This window comes from Protopterus annectens, chromosome 17.part0 (assembly GCF_019279795.1).
Source record: "Protopterus annectens isolate FY-2018-M chromosome 17.part0, PAN1.0, whole genome shotgun sequence".
NCBI classification, from domain to species: Eukaryota; Metazoa; Chordata; order Ceratodontiformes; family Protopteridae; genus Protopterus; species Protopterus annectens.
In genome coordinates, this window is record NC_056751.1 from 607706512 (window position 1) to 607731454 (window position 24943).

The 24943-nt window shown below is 40.2% G+C and overlaps 1 protein-coding gene across 1 annotated transcript in view; it reads right to left on the reverse strand.

Annotated features, from left to right (window-relative positions):
- Nucleotides 1-24943, reverse strand: part of LOC122791831 — a 305664-nt gene that overhangs the window by 230895 nt on the left and 49826 nt on the right. The window contains exon 2 of the mRNA XM_044059795.1: nucleotides 6636-6747. Coding sequence (XP_043915730.1) covers nucleotides 6636-6747 — 112 coding nt within the window. The remainder of the gene's footprint in view (nucleotides 1-6635; nucleotides 6748-24943) is intronic.

Consider the following 24943-nt stretch of genomic DNA (forward strand, 5'->3'; position numbering starts at 1 on the left):
TGTATGCTATTGTATGCTGTAAATGTAAATTAAAATAATTTAAAGAATCCTATACCAAATGGCAATGGTGTCATAAACATAACCTAACCTCACTATATCTCATGATGTGCACTGAGAAGTACAGGCAAACACAGGAGGACTATGGCTAACCAAGTTCGCCGATGACTGCAAACTGGGAGCCATAAATGACTCCCTGGCTGACACGGACATCCTCCAAAAAGGCCTTACTGAGACAGACACCTGGTGTCAAAGTCATGGCCTCAAGCTAAATGCCAAAAAAATGCATAGTCGTCCCGTTTGGGAAAAACAAAACACCCACGAATTACCACATAGTCGGCAGCCCCCTTAATACAGAACAGGTAATAAGAGATCTGTGAACCCAGATAGATAGTAATCTCTCGTTTGACAATCATATTGCCAAGGTAGTTAGGAAATCCTTCTATGTGGCCCATCTAATTACTAAGGGGTTTGCATCTAGAAATAAAGAGGTTATAGTGCCCCTCTACTCGTCACTCATCAGACCCATCATAGAGTACAATGCCCCATTTGGGATGTACCTTACAAGACACTTCCAACAGCTTGAAAGACCACAAAAGCACCTCACCAAGAGGATTACTGGCCTCAAACATATGTCCTATGCAGCCCAACTGAAAAAACTCCGGCTGTACTCAGTGGCATATCACTTACTCAGAGATGATCTCTGCCTGACTTACAAAGCCATGTCCAACTCAGAATTGATGGACATGCTCCACCTAAAGAAATCCAAGTCACTGCGAGCCACACGCTCTAGTGAGCTAAACCTCGCCACAACTATAAATAGAACATGCTGGAGGGATAGATTCCTGTCACAGAGACTCCCCATGCTTTGGAACAAAATTCCTAACTACATTAGGCAGAGCCCCTCACTAATACTCTTCAAGAGAAGCCTTGATGAGTGGATGAGTAACAGAAAGTACACCCCTGGGATCACTTCATTGGCTCTGCTTGACAGAGGCTCAGTTAATTAATCAATGGGGCAGTGAAAGCCGACACACTCTGGCTAGGCTTATAAATGCAGATACAAACCAGGATACGCGCACGCCGGACAACGTGCACGGCTCCAACCAGTCCATAAACATTCTGAAAAAAATGAGCCAGCACGTACAGTTCACTCGAACCCAACTTTATTGATTAAACAGATTCCACTAAATATTAAGGAATCCTAAGTTACCAAGCATACCGGTTTCGGCCATATCATGGCCTTTATCAATGCTATAAATTCAGTACAAGTCAGAAAACCCGACCCCTGGTGAACAACCAATATATAGTCCACATTTAAAGTGATATGCATCATATTACAATAAATAAATGTGTTGTAGCAGAATAACATTTGTACCCCCATAATGGTCATAATACAACATAATAAACATGTATAATACTTTTATGATCATAAATATCCTCAAAATTATGATGAAAACAAGGGAATGTACCATGACCAAGATTTTGGTGGGCCCTGAATAATGATCAAAAAAATTTTTTGTGTGTCAAAACAATTTGTTATATAAATAACATATGTTACATATATTAATAAACCCCAACATATTATATTGATCATAAATATTCATCCCCACTAATATCACAATATTGGTTCAGGCTATCCATTTACTGTATAATATATACACAAAATTTATAATATTGTAAACTCAACTCAATGGGACATGAAAATGAAATATACATATTCCATGTACCCAATAGTTTGCAAATACCCCTTGAACCAAAATCCATAAATGGTACATAAACCACCTTTCCATAGATCATAATATATATGCATAACTTCTAATAAGTCTATTCTAACATGTTTAGGCCAGGTCTGAATAAACCACCCAATTGAATTATCCACTTGTTTTCCATTTGATTAAGTTTTTGATGCCATCCAGCTTTAAAACTCCTATGAAGGGTTATCCTGTCTATAACAACAAACCGGAAAATTGCAGAAGCATGTTCCAAGGTATGTTTGAATAAGGCATTGGCAACACGTTTATTCTTAATTGCACTTAAATGTTCCCCTATTCTAAATTTGACCGGTCTCGACGTTTGTCCAACATAAAATGCAAATACACCACCCAGTCTGTGCTGCAATTAGCAAAAACCCTTATTTCAAAAATCCGGGAAGTATTTTTGCTGGAAAATTCTTTTGTTTGTTGCAAATGTTGGCAAACGGTACAATGACCACAAGGGTAACACCCCCCTAGTATTTCACCACTTAAAGTTCTTTGTTGTGGTATGCTTGGAATGTATTTTTTATAATGTGTGAAGTGAGAATTCATGTTTCTTCCCCGCCTATAGGAAAACTGACAGTTTTCAGGCAACAACCTACCTAAAACCTCATGTGACAAAAGAATGCCCCAATGTTGATTAATGACATCCCTAAAACGATTGGTATTAGTGCCATAAGTGGTTACCAACCATATCGGTTGATTGTTATCTGCTTTCATACAGTCCCTGTTATTTATTTTATAACATAATAGATCCTGACGTGCCATTCTGTTGGTTTGTCCCTCGGCTTTGGCTAATAATTGAGGTTCATAACCCCTTTGTAAAAACCTGCGAGATAAATCCAGACTACAATCCAAATAATCTTGATCAGACGAACAAATACGTCTGATTCTCATGTATTGAGATTTTGGAATATTGCGGATGGTGTGGCGTGGATGAGAACTCTTGGCATGTAACAAAGTATTGTATTTAGGGAATTTACGATATATAGTGGTCGATAACGTATTATCTGCAAGTTTGAAAACCTTAACATCCAAAAATACAATCTCTGCATGTTCAATATTGACCGTAAAACAAATGCCAAGAGTATTATTGTTCAAGTAATCCACAAACTCCAATAAGCTTTGCTTATCTCCACACCACACCATCCAGCAATCGTCTAGATATCTACGCCAGATATCCAGATGTTGTAGAAATTTGTTATGTTGGTCATCATATATATACCTAGCCTCATAATACCCCATGAACAAATCTGCAAAGATGGGTGCGAAAGAAGCACCCATCGCAGTGCCCTTAATCTGCCAATATGCCTTTCCTGCATAATAAAAGATATTCTTCCGTAGTACAAGTTCAGTAAGCTTGATCAGAAAGTTGTTAAAGGCTAAGGAATAGAGGTTCGATTTATATAACCAAAATGAGACAGCTAAAATTCCCTGATCATGTGGAATGCTTGTGTATAATGAAGCCACATCAAGAGTACAAAGTAACATGGCAGTAAATGTGGATCCTACACTATCTTTTAAGAGAGAAATTGATGATTTTTTGGATTTATCGGTGCAACAAGGTATCATTACTATACAGGTAGGCGTGCAACTTAAGGTAGAGGAGCCCAGTTCTCAGTATTTATACATGTTACCGAAGATACACAAAGATCCATTACATCCTCCTGGGAGACCTATAGTTTCAGGTAGAGGTTCCCTAACGGAACCATTGTCGTCCTTTTTGACCTATTATTTGAAACCTTTACTGCCGCTTGTTAGGTCTCGCATTAAGGATACCACCGAATTCCTTAACATAATCAATGATTCGCAATTAGAATCTCATTGGTTACTTTGTACTCTTGATGTGGCTTCATTATACACAAAGCTGAGGGACAAACTAACAGAATGACACGTCAGGATCTATTATGTTATAAAATAAATAACAGGGACTGTATGAAAGCAGATAACAATCAACCAATACGGTTGGTAACCACTTATGGCACTAATACCAATCGTTTTAGGGATGTCATTAATCAACATTGGGGCATTCTTTTGTCACATGATTGCTAATTGCAGCACAGACTGGGTGGTGTATTTGGCTACCTGTAGTTGTTCTGCATTTTATGTTGGACAAACGTCGAGACCGGTCAAATTTAGAATAGGGGAACATTTAAGTGCAATTAAGAATAAACGTGTTGCCAATGCCTTATTCAAACATACCTTGGAACATGCTTCTGCAATTTTCCGGTTTGTTGTTATAGACAGGATAACCCTTCATAGGAGTTTTAAAGCTGGATGGCATCAAAAACTTAATCAAATGGAAAACAAGTGGATAATTCAATTGGGTGGTTTATTCAGACCTGGCCTAAACATGTTAGAATAGACTTATTAGAAGTTATGCATATATATTATGATCTATGGAAAGGTGGTTTATGTACCATTTATGGATTTTGGTTCAAGGGGTATTTGCAAACTATTGGGTACATGGAATATGTATATTTCATTTTCATGTCCCATTGAGTTGAGTTTACAATATTATAAATTTTGTGTATATATTATACAGTAAATGGATAGCCTGAACCAGTATTGTGATATTAGTGGGGATGAATATTTATGATCAATATAATATGTTGGGGTTTATTAATATATGTAACATATGTTATTTATATAACAAATTGTTTTGACACACAAAAAAATTTTTTGATCATTATTCAGGGCCCACCAAAATCTTGGTCATGGTACATTCCCTTGTTTTCATCATAATTTTGAGGATATTTATGATCATAAAAGTATTATACATGTTTATTATGTTGTATTATGACCATTATGGGGGTACAAATGTTATTCTGCTACAACACATTTATTTATTGTAATATGATGCATATCACTTTAAATGTGGACTATATATTGGTTGTTCACCAGGGGTCGGGTTTTCTGACTTGTACTGAATTTATAGCATTGATAAAGGCCATGATATGGCCGAAACCGGTATGCTTGGTAACTTAGGATTCCTTAATATTTAGTGGAATCTGTTTAATCAATAAAGTTGGGTTCGAGTGAACTGTACGTGCTGGCTCATTTTTTTCAGAATGTTTATAAATGCAGATAGCCTAGTACCTACCTATGAACCTGTGAACCTATAAGTGCCATACCATGTCTGGGTGTGGATTACACTAGAATTTATATACACTTGATGAATCACCAGTCTCTAACAATATACTAGATACCTCTCTTCAAACCCTTTCTACCTGGGAGGGGGTGACTTTAAAGCATACTGTGCCAGATACAAGAGTATTAATTGTAATATACTACTTGGAAGAGCTAGATAAACTTATTTAAATAGAATGGAAAAAAAATGTCACAATGTAAGTAAGCAAGATGGCCAAAATATGGCCACAGTATGTTAGTGGTAGCCTGATCCTGCATAGTGCTCACCAGTAACCATGGAAGCAGTTATACAAATCTTAATGTTGATGAGCAGATATTATCAGAGGGGTATGCACATGATTAATCACAACTGCAGTACCCCTAGTAATCAATTAATCCTATTCAGCATTTAGAGGACAAGATAACCTGATACTAAAAATATGAACTAATAAAAATACATTGAGAAGTATTTGGATATTAGCTTTGTGTGGGTACAGCTAAGGAAGGTACATTTCAGGTGCTATGTAAGATCCACATTTTACTATATTAGGTTTATATGTATTGATTTTGGTAGTCAGGAGTTGTTTCAGCTGTTTATACTGTCAATAACTAAATAGTTTGGTCATCATTTAATAAATGAATCAAGCAGGATGATATTGGACTCTTGTAATATTAATTAGGTCACAACATTATCACCAAAAATGTCAATAGCGACCCCCAGGTACATGAACAGCTGCCTGTGATATATAAATAGAGTGGCATGTTTCATAAAATCATATAGGTCTGCTGCCTATTCCCCTGCGCTCACTGGAGCTCAGATTATGCAGTCATTGCTGTTTGTGGTAATGCTGAAATAAACTAGTCGTACTGAGTGTTGAGATGCACTCGTATTTACAATGCCACTTTAGCAAAGAAATATAATTAGATGCTGTTTTAAAAAAGGAGCTGCCACTCTTCTTATGAGCGGTTAAGGAACTTACTCATTCTTGAGAAATAATTACAACTAGTCCTTTTCTTTGGATTCTACTGGATATTGTATAATAAAACCTGTTCAACATATACCTTGTTCCATTACTGCTGACTTAACTAATGTGATAATACTACAGTTTATAAAGATGTTTTATAAAGTTTGTCCATGGAGATATCACACAATGTGACATTTGTCATAATTTACAGTGACACAAGACTTCTTAACTTAACAATATTCAGCTCATGAATTTCAACATATACACTACTCTTTCCTAACTTTGCTTACACAAACACACACAAACACACATATCATATACACACACACACACACACACTATTGAATTAAACATTGTAATCTTGAGAACTAAGTTACTCACAGAAAATCTGGATAATTATTGCGTAATGTGTGTTGCATGAAATATCAGTTCCTATGGTCACTTATTTTAATACATATACCTTATATGGCTGTAAAACCCCTGCTGTTCACATTTCAACTGACCCCACACACATTGGCATTGCTTCTTTTCATGTACAGTTATTACAAAGCTTTGGACTTGTCTTTTTGGGTTCTTAATGCACTTCATAAAATGTTTCCCAAAATGCAGTGCTGCATTTGTTACATCCATCATGTGGGTATCTACCTCCACAATGAGCACCCCACACATCCTTCCATAAGAACTCTCATTCATCATTATACCCAGTCCATCCTCTGAGCCCATGTTAGACCTTTGTGTGCATCATATGTTGACTTACTCATTAAATATATCATACAAGTGAATTTACCAGTTAATGAAGGTGCTCTTCCCTGCTGAATGGTTTCCCAGTAACATGACAAATATCTTCTTCTTTGGAGGCAGTAGCTTGAGATGGAGTCCCTCTGCAATGTTCATCAACCCTGCAGAAAGTTGGTGGATGTTAGTTTAATCACAGCATTCAGTGATTTTTAGCTTTCAGTCCATACGCAAAGTTTCATTACTATGAATCTAAATATTTCACGAATGAGACAATACAGAAACAGTGATAACATGTAAGGATAGACGGGCCTAGCTAACATGCATTCTATACCTGATAAATAACCTGCTGATGGCAGCACTCAGACTACCTTTCTTTTGTGAGACTTGCCTTAAGCAATCCACAACCACACATGAATCCCCTCACATCCTTTGAGCCCATAACCTCCTTCGAAAATCCAGTCTACGTACGCACTGTGCAATCTGTGAAAAATATTCCCTCATATTGCCCTAAACATTCCAACATCTATATTTAAATTATGTTCGCTTGTTCTAAATTAAGATAGCTTCTTAATCCTTTCTGGTTCTGTTAGCATAAATTATATTTATATCATCATCTTCTTTCGGCTGTTCCCATTAGAGGTCACCAGAGCGGATCATCTGTTTCCATTTCTTCCTGTCCTCTGCATCTTGCTCTGTCACACCAACCACCTGCATGTCCTCTCTCACCATATCCATAAACCTTATCTTTGGCCTTCCGCTTTTCCTCTTACGTGACAGCTCCATCCTTAGCATCTTTTTCCCAATATACCCAGCATTCCTCCTCAACACATGTCCAAACCAATGCAATCCCGCCTCTCTTGCTTTGTCTCCAAACTGTCCAACCTGAGCTGACCCTCTAATATAATGATTCCTAATCCTGTCCATCCTAGTCACACCCAGTGCAAACCTTAACATCTTTAACTCTGCCACATCCAGCTCTGACTCCTGCCTTTTTATCAATGCCACCGTCTCCAACCCATATAACATAGCTGGTCTCACTACCCTCTTGTAGACCTCCCCTTTCACTCTTACTAGTACCCATCTGTCACAAATCACTCCTGACACTCTTCTCCACCCATTCCACCCAGCCTGTACTTTCTTCTTCACCTCTCTTCCACACTCACCATTACTCTGAACTGTTGATCTCAAGTACTTAAACTCATCCACCTTTACCAACTCTAATCCCTGCATCCTAACCATTCCTCTACCCTCCCTCTCATTTACACACACATATTCTGCCTTAGCCCTGCTGACTTTCATTCCTCTCCTCTCTAGAGCATATCTCCACCTCTCCAGGGTCTCCTCAACCTGGTCCCTACTCTCACTACAGATCACAGTATCATCTGCAAGCATCATAGTCCGTGGGGCCTCCTGTCTGATCTCATCTGTCAACCTGTCCATCACCACTGCAAATAAGAAAGGGCTCAGAGCTGATCCTTGATGTAATACCACCTCCACCTTAAATGTATCTGTCACTCCTACTGCAGTCCTCACCACTATAATGCCCACTATTTCTACATACTTTCTTTTAGGGTGTTTGTATCAAATTCTTTGGTTTATTTTCATGTATCTTTTTATTCAGACCCTACACTATAGACATAGCTCTTTTTTGAAGTGCATCCCTCCTATGACTGTACAGAATGACTGTACAGAGACAAAGGGTGCTGTTTACTGACACTGTACCCCACAGTGAAAATATACTTACAAAAGCCCACAGTGATTCAAGAAAACTGTTATACAATGGTGCAAGCCCCTATACATGCTTCTACCCCAATGTATAACCACAGTACTCCATGTACAGAATACACATGAAAATGCAGGCCTCTCCACCACAACATAATTCAAGGACTAAAAGATATGAGCTAGCCCCATCCATATAAACAACAGGCCCAGAACAATGTGTCAGCAGTTGCTACTAGTTGTTTAAATGGTGAGGGAAGACTGCAGCTTCTTGTTACACTGATGGGTTGTTCAGCATTACATACTTTTTCAACAGCATCTGAAAAAAACTGTACTTCTGTCTAAAACTCACTTTTTCTGGTAGCAAAATGCTACCTGTTCCACTGTGCCTGTGGCCGTGGCTAACCTGCAACTAAAACCCCATTCAGTTCTATCCCCACACTCAGGGACCCTTGTGAGCTGTCACCCATAGGAACTCACGCAGCATCAGACCTCTCCTTAAAACATAATGATAATGACCCTACTTTTGGTGTCATACCAAATGAATGAAAATCTTTTATAAATCAAATGTATGGCATGATGGGTGAGAACAGCACAGCTACATAGTGAGGTATAACTGACATTTAAGTAGCTGCTCATTTCTGCATTGTGTAGTGCTGTCATGATGGGTTGTAATTCACCACCTTGTATGTAGCCCCAGTGTGCATAGTACATTACTGTGTACTATGCATGTCTGTGTATTTTCCAAAGAACAAGACAGTGTAATATATGGAACCTATCATTACTGAGGTGGTGGTATATTAAATACAGTGTGCAGAATGTACTTATGGAGCTAAGCACTATGTCTGTGAGCACTGCTGTCCACTATCAGAAATCATTGCAGTACTCCAGTAAAGTCAGATGGAAAACACCAAACCACACTGTATTTATTAAGGCAGTGTATCTGGTTTCCAGTCAAGAGAAATGAAGAAAAGGGATCATTATTTCTCTTAGAGATACAGTATCAAAAACATTATGAAAATGGTCCAGTCAGCCAGGTTTGAAAGAATATGATAGATACTGTTGTTTTACCAATAAAGCACAGAACTACATGTCAATTAGGCTCAACCCAATGAACTCAAACACTTGAACCTTCAACCCAATAAACCACTACAAAAAATGTTTTTTGGAAGGTGCAATCTCCCCCAACTAATACTTACATACACCGATTCCAGAGTTACAAAACCATGAAGAAAAGAGAAATTAGTAAAAAAAGAAAGGGGAATCATTGGGACAAACACAAACTGCACCAGAATTCATTTTCTATGAGCAGCAACAATCAGGGAGCTTAACATCAGGGAAGTGAATTTGTGTAGATTTAACTTCATTGAGTTTACATTCAACAAAGGATAATAAATTTGATGTGATTAGCTCACAAAAACAGTGAAAATAAGCTAGAAGAAAGATGCCATCATGGATACACTGAGCCACCATACTTTGAGTACAACCTCTAGTACATGACATCCATGATTTTGTAGAAGTCAGGGTGACCATACAACTGTGTTCTTTGGTATTTGAAGGATGTAACACTCTTGTGGGGGATTCATAAATGTTAACGTGAGGTGTATACATCACACTGAGGTAACTTTTCTGAATTCAAGAACAGCCCTAGTACGATGCTTTTGCTATCTATTCACTCAGAAAGGCTACACCAAGTACACTCAGCGTATACCTTGTAGTAACATTCATGAATCTCCCAAGGTTATCAAATCAATCATTTTTAGTTAAAGAAAATGCAACATTAGTGTTTCTTAGGGGCTGCATAAACATTACAAGTGTAGAATAATTGATGGATTCTTATTTTTCACAAAGTTATAACCACATAACTTGAAAACTCATTTTAGAACTGTGTATATATTGATGTATAACAGAAGGAAAGTGCCACTAGCTGCAGAGCAAGTGTACTATTTCTGAAATGCATGTAAATATAAAAAACAAGTCGTTGTACTGGGACTATAAAATTAAGATTTATAATAGGAAACAAGAAAAAAAGTTCTATTTGTCTTACAAACTAACTCCCTTTCAATGTAATAAAATAAAACTAAACAAGGTACAGAAACTCCTAAAACTATATAAAAACTTCAAAGGTAGCCTAAGAACAGAGACTAGTACAAAAGGAGAAGGTTATAGCAATACATTCTGTAGTCAGATCACAAAACATACAGCGCAAGGCAGAAATGTAGCTTTCTAACAAACCACAGCATTCCTGACTATGACCCAGATGACACAAGTTTGACTAGTGGCTTGGGCACTGGAAGATCCACGCAGGGGAAGGTGAGTGATAGTGGCTTACATCTAACCACCCATCCTGGGGGAGGTGGTCATGTAATGTGGTCTTACTCAGCTAAATTGTTCCTGTGCAATTGAATGTTTGCATTTTAACAATGGCTGCAGGACCAAGACACATGGGCTTGGTGATCCAAAATGGTGATGGGAGCCCTGATAAAGGTGTATGCAGGAACACACACACACACACACACACACACACACACACACACACACACACACACACACACACACATGACGGACAGATTAGAATATTCTCACAGTAATGCAGGTACTGGTCAGCAACCAGGTGGAGGGGCTAGGGGGCTAACCACAACCCCCCCCCCCCGCTGATTGACTGTATGGTTACTTCCTGAGGGGGGAAGTGTAACAGTCAGCAGGCAATACGGGAGAAAAATTATACAAAAAAATGTAATACCCTGGCAGTTAATAATACACCATATTCCAACCCAGATGAGATTACCTTTAGGTGTCTATAAGATTTTAAAGTGTCTGACCAGTATAATGATGGATGTTATCATCTGTTGCTATTCAAAAAGGTCCAAAGATTCCTAATTGGAAAAGAAATGGCTTCAATTGTTTTGACTGCTGTGGCAAACTAAAGAAATTCTCCTTTGTGTCATAAAGGCAACTCTGAGGAGGTTAGCTGCTTTTTCAAGACTACGTCCAACCCCTTCATCTTTTGAGAATGTTTGCCTTGAACACAGAGCTAGGAACTCAGAACTCATTCTAAGAATCTTACACTTAAAATCAATAAAACTAATACATCAAACAGGAATAGCTACATTACCAAGAGGCTGCCACATCTCTGAAACAAGTCCCTTCAGCACCATGTGAAAATACCTCTCTCCCAACCTTTAAAATGGGGCTTGAAATCCACCACAGTGGGAACAGAAAATATCACTCCAAGGTAACAGCTGTCAAGCTTCTTGAAGGGCAACAGGTGATACTCTTAACTCCATAACCTTTAAACCTAAACAGAGTGCAACAAAGTATGGATCTAGAGACAAGAAAATCAAACCTCACAAGTAAAACATTTTAGTTTATAGATTCATACCAGGCTAACTGCACTTATAGGCCATTTTAAGCCTAGCCAATTACCCCAAGTAAGAATCAAACCCTGCACCTTGTGTTTGTAAGGTAAACACTTCAATCATTATGCCAACCTAGATTAGTACAATGACAATACTGATGAGTGCATTATAAAAAGTGCTAAACGAACATAACTATTTCTCATTTATTTTTTCATCTAGATAAAATCTAAAAGCTTGTTTTTATTTGTGTGCCCCAGAAGCTTTGATCTGGTTCTTACTACTGTGCATGAAATATACCATCGGCAATTAAAGGGATCAAGCTCAGTTCGACAGGCCCATTAGCAGCTTGTAATCCTTAGACGATTTTGTACTGCAGAGAGTTAGGCCTTAAATGTTTGTTTGCTTGCCCACCATCTATTCATGAGGCAGTGCAGTGCTGAAATAATTTTTCACCAAAGGAAATTTGCAAACCTCACATGGGGCCTTCTACACTGAGGTTTGAGGTTTACCCTGGGAAAAAATCCACTAACTCGGCCGTTCGTTTTTTTGACAAGTTGATATTTCCATGTCGGCAACATGTCTTTCGATATGGTAATATAGACCCCTTATTGCTATGGTAAACACATCAGAAGCTTTTTGTTAAGCTGAATGTTTCAGAGTATTATTAAACCTAATAACACTGAAATGTCTCTTGCTAGTGGAAGCTGCCATGTTCGCCTGTATGATTCGTTAAACACCAATGTCGCTGAAACATTTTTTTTTCAGAAAAACAAGTATTTTCTCTCATGTTGCCTTGATGAGGGAACCTCACAAATATTTTTGTTTGCTTGGACAGACAGACTTGGGAATATAATTATATCAGCACAGTAATGTAACAGACCATAAATCTACTATAGACTAATTAAATGTGGCAGACACTGACAATAATGATGATTAATAAAAGAAGGGTGGAACTGGTTAGGATATTTTCATTTTAAAATTATGTTTACAATCCATGCACCAGAATTACTGGCAGATAAAGACTACTTGGTCCATGCATTAGATCTTACCCATTCCACAGTATGTCCTTCCTACTACAGTCTTTTGGAGGTTCCTTATAAAAATAACGAACTGAAAAATCCTAATCCTAAAAGACACAATCTAAACTAAAAGAAAATGGGAAAATATTTATTCTCAAAACACAGATCCAGGCCCTATGGCACACAGGGATAAAGCTTTAACTGCATCTCAGACAACCTAAATATCATTAGCAGCTCAGGCACTGGATAGGCCAGGTGTTGAAAGTGGGAGTGAGTTACTGATGATAGATGATCATCCATTCCTGAGCGGGACACCCACCACATGGCTGAACCCAGTTGCCAAGGTGAAGTATATTAGGATGCTGCTGAATTGGGTAATAGTGGCTGCATGTTTTGCATATACTACTGCCTAGTGTATGTGCTGCATGCTATGTGTACACCGGGCAGCAGTATTTGTGGGGGTACTTCTAGTCCCCTGAACAGCAGAAATATTCAGCCACTGGCAACTGTGGGAAGGGGTGAGGCAGGGGGAGTGGGACATACATAAATTCCACATTGAACCACTCCCTAGATCCCAACCTTCACCCCAAGTGAATTACTAGGCCAGTTGGACTCCATCCCTAGTAAGGAAAGAATACACATCAGCTCAATCCTAGCCTGGTAATAAATCTGGCTCTTGTCCTCATATAAGAATGAATGGACTGATTGAGAGGAAGTACTGGAGCCACTGATTTAGAGAACTGTGAGACAAACAAAATCACCAACAAATAATTGTAAATGAAATAAGATGCACAAAAACATAGCATATTGTCAGGGGTTATGCCCTGCACACTCCATATGAAGATATCCCACTTGTTTTCTTTGTTTTGTCAAACTCAGCTCCGATGTTTTTCTGACTACACCTTCTGTGGCCTGTGAATGTAGCCCCCATACTTGCATTTTCCACAGTGAGACTAACATGCACACGTTAGTTGCAGACCAAAGATTTCACAGTCCTGAGTTTTTGACTTTTGCTACTAAGCCTCCAGCTGAATGCTACTTAACTAAAATATATATACACTTGTACATGAATTCTTTTTGTAGAGAGGAAATATAGTTTTGTGTATGTAATCATTCAGCAGAATGGGAGACCACTTTTGTACATACATTCATAGAGTTCACAAAATAGCTGGGTATGGAGGTGGATGAAGATGTGTGTACAAGTTACTACCAGTCAATGATGCAATAAGTCAGAGTTGTTGTTTTGAATGTCTGACTGACAAATGTTGACTTCTGCACTCTTCACATATACAGTGCTGAGCTTGTGCAATCAAAGCTCAAGATATGAATAGTAGGCTTTCTAAAACTATCCTCCCTTACCTTCCAAAATTATTTTACCATTAAACAACTGTTAGAACCACAGAAATACTGTCCTATATAACAACTTCTCAGTGAAAAAAATCTCCCTACATCTTAACTAGATTTCTCTTCCCCACTCTTGCTTCACAATATGGCCTATGGTCATCAAGCATTTGGTTCTTTTGCTTCCACTTTGAAAACTAACATATCTTATTAGTATTTGTGAAACATCCACCTGTTCCACTGCAAAAGAGTTAAAAATCCCTGACTGTGACCTAGACAAGTGAGTCTGATTAGTGGCTGAGGGACCTGTAGGAGTTGGCATGGCCTGCTCAGCTCTTTTTGGGAGGAGCGACAAGGTGATGTGCTGGTGTGAATGGACCATTCTTCTAAGTCTGATTGAAAACAGAGATCAAAACAGAAGCTGAGCTAGGCATGCAGGTGAGTCATGGGTAGTGGTGATGTCTAGGGAGAGGATGGGGAAACTTCAAGTCCATGCTTCGCAGCAAGCCTATGATAGATGTACCAGTATGTAGAGGGTAAGGCCTTCACCTGCATACTAGTCAGCACCAGTGATGACCACAGCATGATAACTGTTCTTCAACCTCTCCAGTCCATGATCACTGGAGCAATTTTAATCTTCATATTTCTGTCTGAAGATGTAGAAACCTGTCCAGTGAGAGAGGTAGCAAGAGGTTGGACTAGCTCCATAATGGTGATGGGCCTCAGAGCAGGACAGATTCAGAGGATGAGGGCACTAGTACTGAAGTCAGCAATATCACTGTTGCCATAGTGCCCTGAAAATAAAAGAGCAAAGCTGGCAGTATGGAAAAGTAATGCAGAATTACTCACTGACTTTAGCTCATATTTGCCTGAGTGTTTCTAGCCCTCCTTTGTTCTGCATATAATGACACATCCTCAGGTACACAAAGGGCAACGATCTGTTAAAAATCCTTCATCAGGGGAATCTGTAAACATATTGTCCAAACTCCTAAGAATGTTGGGGAGCAGTCCGACCATTACCTATGGAATTTCATCTGTTAATGCAGCCAGTTGCCTTTTTATCTACTCCCTGTTTTATCAAGGTATTCATCCCTGCTCTCAACATTTTGCAATAGTTCCTCCAATACACAATCATGCCTCCTTTTTTGTGAAGAATGAAGCAAAATATTCATTCACTATTCCTTCTTACTTCCTGTCTTGTATCATCTTCTGCCTTTATCCTTCCACAGCCTGGCTAGATCTCTTCCACTCTTCCTGTTTTATACCAGTATACCCAAACATCCTTTGCTCCCCCCAATTATCCCTTCTGCCAGCTCCCCACACTCACAGAAAATTTTGGAGATTTTTTGAAAGGAACTTTTTATCCCTGTATAAAGACTGAAAGTGCATCCTTTCTATTACCTGATAAAAAAAACAACAACTCCCTAACTTCTAACAATTTAAACTTATGCACACAAGCATTTCTTCAAAATTCACCACTGTTAACTCTGTTCTTCTGTCTTTTTAATTATCTGCATTGACTTTCTTCAGGTCTCGTTCCTGCTGTTTCATAATCATTCATAATATCTACTCGTCCTATCACTGCAATTTTTTGGGGATTTTTTTTTTAAGCCTGTGAGCTAGCACAGGGAATTAAACAGAAGTTTTGAAATTGTAACCACCTTCCAAAATCTAGCCCTCCCCTCTTCATGTAATCTCCCTCCACCCTAGATAGTGCATGCCTCTAAACAGCATATCTTTTCAATACTGAAAAAAAATGAAACAACACAGAAAATAATTCTCAGCAGGACATGTTGAAAACTAAAGCTGTAAATTAATCCCTAAAATGTAAGAAAACAAAAGCTTGGTAGATGTGGCAAAACTGTTTTTAAGAGAAATTCTAGCAGATTGCATTGTGCAAAATAAAGTATACTGTATGCTGTGGCATATGTGCCTTATGTCTGGCTTCACCATTAAGCCTGCAGACATGGTATAACAATTTTAGGTCAATAAAATGCATCCTGAAGAATTTCTACCTTCTCATAAAAGTTTCCAATTTTTATGTAACATTTCCTGTTTGTTCTACTTAATGAATATGCACACTTTGCCCATGTGTCTCTAGCTTGTGTGGTAGACGTAAAAGTGAACCACAGAGGCAAAAACAGTTATGTGTAAATATAACTTTAAGAAATTGAGATTGAGCACATTGTCTGGAGGTCATATCCTCCCAAGAGCATGCTTATTTTTAGCTTGTGTTCCATATCATGCGGCTTCTTCTCATATGTTCTATTAATGGCATTAAATAAAGTTTTTCGAGAGTTTCTCCTGCTTCTCTTACAACAAAGAGCAACATTTGCAAGCTATGTCTTTTCAGTAATTCAGTGTAAGAAACCACATCCCTGTGTGACTTTGTACAGACCCAAGCAAGCAGCTTGGTTATGTTTTAGATCACGGAGTGTACTACAGGCTGTGTGATTCTTGTGGGAACCTACATAGGGTCCATTCACTTGCTCATGGGTTATTATTTAATCCTGCTATACAAGACACCAGTTCAATATTTTAATTCCTTGTGAAATAGTTGCTGCTGATAATAGCTGTTTAGATAAATTCTAACTTTAAGCTTTGCACTCTCATAATACTGACTTTGCCCAGACTCCAAAACTCCATCACCTAAAATGTAAAACAATCTTTTCAACACTGGTTTCATATAGTAGAGTGTTTGGAGTTGAGGCTCTGGTAAGCTAGCCTGCCACATAAATTAATTCTTTGCTAGTGAGCTGCACATCTTTAAGAATTAATGTCTGTTAATAATTTAGACTATCTAGTTGCCTGTGAAGTTGCTTTTGGAAATGTAATCAGTTTTTAGTTACATGTTCATAGGTTCATAGGTGTGTACTAGGCTAATGGCCATGAAGCCTTTACAAACTAGCCCATAGAATTACCCTGGCATCATGCCACCCAACCTTAGTTTCCAGTGCCTCTGTCAAGTAGACCACTTGAGTGATCCCCAGGGTAAATTTTCTATTTCTCATCCACTCATCAAGATGTCTCTTGAAGAGTGCCAGTGAAGTGCTCTGTTTGACATGTATGGGAAGTCTATTCCATAGCATGGGCAGTCTCTGGGTTATGAACCTGTCCCCCCAGCACGTTCTGTTTCTTGCGGTAATAAGGTTGAGGTCTCTGGAGCGTCTTGTGCAGAGGGATTCGGATTTCTTTAGCTGTAGCATTTCTAACAGAGCTGGGTCAGGCATGGCTTTGTAAGTCAAGCAGAGATCACCTCTAAGTAGGCGATATGAGACAGAGAATAGTTGCAGTTTTTTTAGTCTGTCTATATAGGACAAGTGTTTAAGGCCTAGGATCCTCTTTGTGCGGTACTTTTGCGGCCTCTCCAGTTGTTGTAGGTTTTCTAGTGAGGTACATGCCAAATGGGACATTGTACTTGATGACTGGCCAAATGAGGGAAGAGTAGAGGGAGACAATGACCTCTTTTTTCCTAGATGCAAACCCCTTAGTAACGAGATGAGCCACATAGAAGGACTTTCTGACCACAGTGGCAATGTGGTGGTCAAAAGAGAGGTTGCTGTCAACCTATGTTCCCGGATCTCTTATAACACCTTCTGTATGCAGTGGACTACCATCGAGGTGGTAGTTCATGGGAACTGGGTTTTTCCCAAAGGGGATGACGACAAACTTTTTGGCATTGAGCTTAAGGCCATGGTTCTGACACCAGTCGTTGGTCTCCGTGAGGCCTTTCTGTAGGATGTCAACATCACTTGGGGAGTTAATAATGGCTCCCAATTTGCAATCGTCTGCAAACTTTGTCAGCCAGAGTCCCTTTGTGTTGGACTTCTGAGAAGTAGATACCAAACAGAAGAGGACCCAGGACCAATCCCTGTGGGACTCCACTCGAGACTGGTTGGCAGTCTGACTTGGAGTCAGCTACTTTCAAACGGTGGCTTCTATATGTGAGCCAGTTTGCAACCCAGCTAGTGATATATGGGTTGATGCCTAGCTTAGTGAGCTTTTCTATGATTCCTGAGTGGGGAATGGTATCAAAGGCTTTGGCCAGATCAAGGTAGGCTGTATGAACCAGCTTGCCTTCATCCACAGCTCTGGTGACTGGCTCAAAGAAGTCAACCATGTTGAGCAGGCATGATTTACTATTCACAAAACCAAACTGTGTGGGATCCAGAGTTTGGAGATTCCCTATATCCTTGTTTATTAGGTCCATGAAGATGCATTCCATAGGTTCATAGGTTCATAGATTAGTACTAGGCTAACTGTCCCTGTGGACCATTTTTAAGCCTAGCCAATTACTCCATGTGAGAATCAAACCTTGCACCTTGTGTTTTTAAGGTAAACACCTTAACCATTATGCTAACCTCCCACCCCTATCAGACTTGTCAGGCTAATGGGGAGAGAGTTCCCAGGGTCTGTAGTCGCTCCTCCTTTGTGGAGAGGGATGACTATAGCAGTACACCATTCGGTAGGGACAAAGCCTGAGGTGAGGCTGTGATTGAACAGGGCACAAGGTGAGGTGCCAGTTCACTCTGTAGTTCATGTAGAACACAGTCAGTGATATTGTCAGGTCCCATAGAAGCTGTATTCTTGGCCTTGGACAGTGCTGTTTTAACCTGTGCAGCAGTAATACTGGGTGCCTGGCAATCTACTGGTATTGTGATTGGTCCTTTGGGGGGAGGGGCAAAGTTGGCACCGAATCTGTCGGCCAGTATATTGTCAATATCTGTTGGCTCAGTATAGGAGGTACCATTGTACAGTAGCTCAGAGCAAATCTGGGTATTGCCATGGAGGATCTTTACATAACTATAGAAGGCGTTATGGTTGTCTTTACTATCTGCTGCAATTCTGTTTTCATAGCTAGCTTTAGAGGATTTGTTCAGGGATCTCAACTTTTTGTTGAGGCTGATAAGGAAGTTTTTCCAGTCTTGGGACTCCACTTTATTCCACATCAGTTTCCTCCTTCTGTTGTAGAGTTTGTTTATGGCAAGGGACCACCAGATTGGCTTCCTTTTTTTGGAGGACAGCATCTTGGTTCTGTTGGGTATGTTTTGTGTACATGTTCGTACAGTGCGTTGTTGTATAATTCGGTCATGCAACTATTTTCCATTTGCATGGGTGCCATGAAGTTAGCCACCTCTGTTCATAGGAGCCCACAGTTAGCTTTGGAGAAGTTTTTCATGGTGGTTACCTTTGCGGGCAGGGATGGGAGGGATGTGGATTTCCAAGGTGATTAGTTTGTGGTCGGATCTAACCAGGGAGGAGTTGACTATTGGTGTAGAGCAACGGTCGCCCATGTTAGTAATGACCAGGTCAAGGATGTTGTTACCTCTAGTGGGGGTAAGAACAAGCTGGTCCAGGGCATTGGAATTAATGAATTCCAGGAAATGTTGGACAAATGTATTGGTATATGAGTAGTTTTCCCAGTTAATGGAGGGGTAGTTAAAATCACCCAGTATGAGTGCATTAGGTTGGACCCTAATATTCTCCAGGGTGCTTAAGAATGTGGAATGAATGTCTTGGGACATAGTTGGGGACCTATAACAGCCTACGACCTGAATCGCTGTCTTACTCAATGTTAGCTGCACCTGAAGTATCTCTGGTCCGTTATGTTGGGCTACCAGTCTGGAGGTGTGTGCATCCTTTATGAATATGGAAACACCACCACCTTTGGAGCTTTGGTCCAAGTTTTGGGGCCGAAAGTTGTGGAATGAGTTATAGCCTGGTAGTGCAGGGGTACTTTCTGCTACCTTGGACCAGGTCTCTGTTACAGCACAAATGTCGATGCTTTCCATTTTAAGGAGTGCTTCAAGCAAGTGCATTTTGAGATTTAGACTTCTAACGCTGAGCAGCATGACCTTCAGATTGCATTTGTTTGTAGCTGTTATGGTGGTAATTTGGTCTTTGGAACACTGCCTAAAAAAGGCACTATAGGTGTGGCAAGAGCCTTGGCCAGTATCCAGAAGCCCAGGGGTGACAGATGTAGGCCATCTCTGGCAAAGCATTGAGGTCTGTCAATCATGTCATCTGGGCAGACAGATACTGGATCCCTTTAGAATGACACCAGAAACTTAGCCAGTTGTTGAAATCATTCATTTTCTGCTTGTACTGTGGTATAATTCTGGGTGATGGTAGGATGCTGCTCAGGGCTAGGGTCTTACCCACCTGGGCTACATAATCCAAGAGCTGCTCCATGTCTCTTTTCATGTAGTCCAGGGAGGTACGTCTCAGGTCATTCACACTCACATGTACAATGACAGAGTCATATTTGTACCTGTTGTTGAGGGACCTGAATGCGTGCATTATATGATGGATCCTGGCACCTGACAGGCAGCTGACTGTTACTTTCTCCTTATTCAACCTAGTGAGTGGGACATCAAGTGTGCCTCACTATCGAGTCACCTATGACTAGTGTGCTGGGAATGCTGTTTTGCCTTAGGGGCTTTGGTTGAGTAGCACACTGTTTAGGAGAGTTATGTGTCTCATGATTAGTGTTGTGCTGTGGTGGTCAAGTGCATTTCTGCCTTGGAGGTCTCTGCTGTTTGGGTAGATTTTTATTGACAGCCTCCGTGAAGGTGGGTGTGTGGTTTGTGTTTTTATGTGAAGGCAGTGCCGACGTGTGTTCTGGAGGGCTATGTGTTCCATGTGGTGTGGTGCAAGTGTTGACCTTCTCTTCTTGGTCAGCTACTCCGGTCTTGGCTGGAGAGTGCATGGCTTCCAATTTGGATATATAAGTGCATCCCTCACAGGTCTGAGCGCTGGGAGGTAAGAGGAGAGGATTGTCGGTGTACATGAGGCAGTTGCTACACTGCCTCAAGATGCCCAAGTTCACCAGGTTAACAGGAGAAAGCACAGGGAACTGACCTCTAAACATGCATGGAGGGGTGGGCATTAATAATAAGTACTGGAGCTTTTTCCTTGTACAATGTTTAGTGCTGGTAGCACTTTTGTGTGCTACAATAATTGCTACAAGAAGTCTGGTATGATAAAGTGCTAGACTAATAAGCTAGTAAAAGTGCAGGAGAGGAGAGAGCTAGCAGAGCTAAGGGAAAAATTGAAGAGCAGACATTGGCACCTCTCAGAAGCTTACAAACAGTTCTGGATACAGCAAATCTGTATCTGGACTAGACTAGTTACAGGAAAGGCGGGAAACAAGCGCAAAGCAGACTTTTAAACCAGAAAGTTGAAAGAGATAGAAAATACTGCCCAAACAGCCAATAAACTACAATTTCTGAGCCAGAAACTGCTCCTCTTGTGGTACATAGGCTACCTAGTGCTTACCACTCCCACTGACAAGCTAGAAGGCTTCCCTCCAACACAGAGAGGCTTTGGGGGGCTCAAAAGCTTACAAACAGTCTTGGATACAGCAAATGTGTATCTGAACTAGACTACTTATAGGAAAGGTGGGGAAGAAGTGCAAATGTGGGATTTTAAACCAGAAAGTTGAAGGAGATGGAAAAAAGTGTTCAAGCAGCCAATAAACTACAATTTCTGGGCCAGAAACCACTCCTCTTGTGGTAGATAGGCTACCTAGTGTTTATCACTCCCACTGATAAGCTAGAAGACTTCCCTCAACACAGAAAAGCTTGGGGGGCTCAGAAGCTTACATACAGTCCTGGATATGGCAAATCTGTATCCGGACTGGACTAGTTACAGGAAAGGCAGGAAAAGCGCAAATGCGGGCTTTTAGACCAGAAAGTTGAAGGAGATGGAAAAACTGCCCAAACGGCCAATAAACTACAATTACTGGGCCAGAAACCACTTTTCTTGTGATAGATAGGCTACCTAGTACTTATCACTTCTACTGACAAGCTAGAAGGCTTCCCTCCAACACAGAGAGGCTTGGGGAGCTCAGAAGCTTACAGTCTTGGATACAGCAAATCTGTATCTGGACTAGACTAGTTATAGGAAAGGTGGGAAACAAGCGGAATGCGGGCTTTTAAACCAGACACTTAATCTTTTTATTCATAATAGCTGTTTAAACTTTGTCTTGGTTTTGCATCCCACTTTAGCTGAGTTCAGTCACCCAAACAATGTTATTTAAAATGGCCTTTTCAGTAGACTACACAGATTTTAATGGGGAAGGGGTGTTTGGTGCAGAAACTCTGATAAGCTAGCCTATAGTATAAAGTGCTTCTTTACATGTGAACAGGACTGCTTTAGAAATTATGAGTTATTTGTATAATTCGTATTTTTATTGTATATGGAATATATAGAAATATTTTTGTAAGTTTACTTCAATTGTTAGTGGCTTTTGAAATCTATTTGCTTGCACTAGCTATTTCAGTTTTAGGTCTTAGCTTTGTTTCTTTCTGTGGCAGAGTTTCTCACCACACCTGTTAATGTTATTAAACTTTTGGACTCTTGTTTTGAACACCATTTATGTTAAATACATTTCCATCACCTTCCCATCTCTGTCTTATTCACTCAAGGTAGATAAACCTATCTCATAAAAAATGATAAAAAAATACTTTTTCAGGATGAGGGACAGGCAGAAGAAGGAGGAAGGGTAGTAATAGCTTAGGCACTCATGCAGTGTGGTGGGACTGTGACTGAGGAAACTATACAGGGAGAGGAGTGCTAACTGTACAAGAAACAATTTGCTGAGTCAGGAGCTGGCAGGTTTCTCGGGGATGGTTTAATAGCTCTAGAGGGGAGAACTCCAGGGAAGAATAGCCAGGGGGTAGTCAGGACTTCGGCAAATATAACAAATGAGAAGGGGGCTAAAAAGACTGATGTGGTAGGAGTATGGGGATTACCAGCAGGTGTGGAGTAGTAACTCTGTTGGGGGACCAGGCAGGATAGGAAGGTACCAGGAAGGGATGGTAAGCAGTAACACAGCAGGAGTAGAGTGTCTGAAAGAAGGGATTAGGTAGATGAGTTCACTAGTAAAGACTAACTGTGAACAATGCTTAAGTGAGGAGACAGTGCAGCAACTAGTCCAGGCCAGGGAAAGAAGAAGGTAAGGGTGCTAAAGAATTAGTGCAGAAGGATAAAAAGAAAAAGAGTATATAGTTGCTATGTGGAGAAGGATGGCAGAGCAGAAAGAGGCCAGGCAGCAGAAAGGGGTCACGGGTATGACCACAAAGGAGGAATGGAAGTCAGCAGTGAGAAGATATAGGTAGATAAATGCTGGTAAGGAGAGCTTGGAGAGGACTGTGAGGTATACCTCTCAAACTCTTAGAAGAAGAAATCTGGACAAAGCCATAGAGAATGTGGGGGACAAAGCCACAAAACAGGTACACTTTTTTAAATATTGCTCATGCAAACATAGAAAGTTTATAGAATAATGGGTTTTGCATTAGCATGAATTTTCTAAATGGTATGAAGTCTGAAGCTCAAGGGTCTGTCATGATTTTTCTGACTTCAGCCCTCAATGATTTGACAATGTTTTGCCAGAAAAACCACAATTTATGAGAATCAGACCAAAAATATGAGGTAAATATCTGAACATTCTGCAAAGATCTGTACAGTTGAGAGATATGCAGGGAGCACAGTGAGAGTTTGATAGGTAGTGGTAGCAAAGTGAGTGGGGAGTTTGGAAGCATTGATAGGACAAATATTTTGGTGATGTGAGCTCTTGAGACTCCTGCCAACAGGATAAGGTAGGAAAGGAGTGAGAAACAGAGAGATGACACAGTGGAGCTGGAGACAATGCTGTGGCTGACTGTGGATAAGACAGGCACAGTTGTGATCAAAGCAGTCAAAGAGCCAGAGGACACCTACACACAATGGTTCTTTGGCACAAATGAACTCTCAAGAGCTACAGGAAATAATACATTTTGGAAACCCACATAGCTAGTCATAATTTATTTGGATATTGGAGGATTAGTAGCCTTCTCAGTGGTCCTGCTAGTGACATAGTCCAGAAGTGTAAGGAAGGAAAGGATAAACAGTATAACTGTTAGCAGGGGACTGAGTGAAGGAACATCACGGTCTAGTGAGGGACTGATGAGATGCCTGGACTAGAAATCAGCCATTTAACAAAGACAGTACCACCTCAGTCCAGGAGAAGGGACCTAGCTCCTGATGTCCAGACTGAAAAGCACATTCTGGATGTTGATGACTTTAATGAGGTGGCTGGGAGAGGGGAGGAGTCATAATGTGGAATACAGGGAGGACAGAGGCCATGTGCTCAGGAAAAGAGGTGTAAACAGACCAAGAGAAAAGAGAGAAAGACCCCAACAGAAAAGAGACTGAGTAGATAAAGGGGTACAAAGAGTACATAATGCTATACAGTAATGCCAGGAGTATTGGAAAAAATATGGGAGAACTACAAAAAGATCATGGAGGAGAAATCAGAATAACTAGTAGTAGTAAGTCATGGACAGCTGTGAGTTAATGGAATACGAGGAGCATGAAATGAATGGGAATGAAAAGGACAAAAGAAAGCAGACTTCCTGGGGATGAAAAATGAAGGAAGCAGAAACAACATACTCTGCAGTTTGGACAGTATCTGCAAATTGCTGAACACTACAAAACAGGCAGACAGCAGACAGCTAGATAGAATTAGAGCTTGACAAGCTTATTAATGAGTGGTAGTTCTGAGAGACTTTAATCTCCCAGGGGGTAGACTGAAGCTTTCTGGCATGAAGGATACCAAGGTGAAGAACATGGTGAATGCAATGGATAAGGAAGACTTTATGCAAATGAGAAATGAACTGACCAGAAAGGAGAAACTAAGATTTCTAGTGCTTTGCAAAAGACAAAGCATCCTAAGGATAGAGGTAAGAGTACTGCTGGCCAACAGTGACCACACAATGGTCTGGTTCATGATGCAAAGTAAGGACAGAGGTCTTAAAACAAAGACCTGCCATAGGATTTTAAGGGGTGGACTATGAGGAGTTTGGTAGGACAGTAAAATATGACTTGGTGCTGGGAAAGATCAGTGGGAATGAGCAGCCATGGAACAGAGCCAAAGA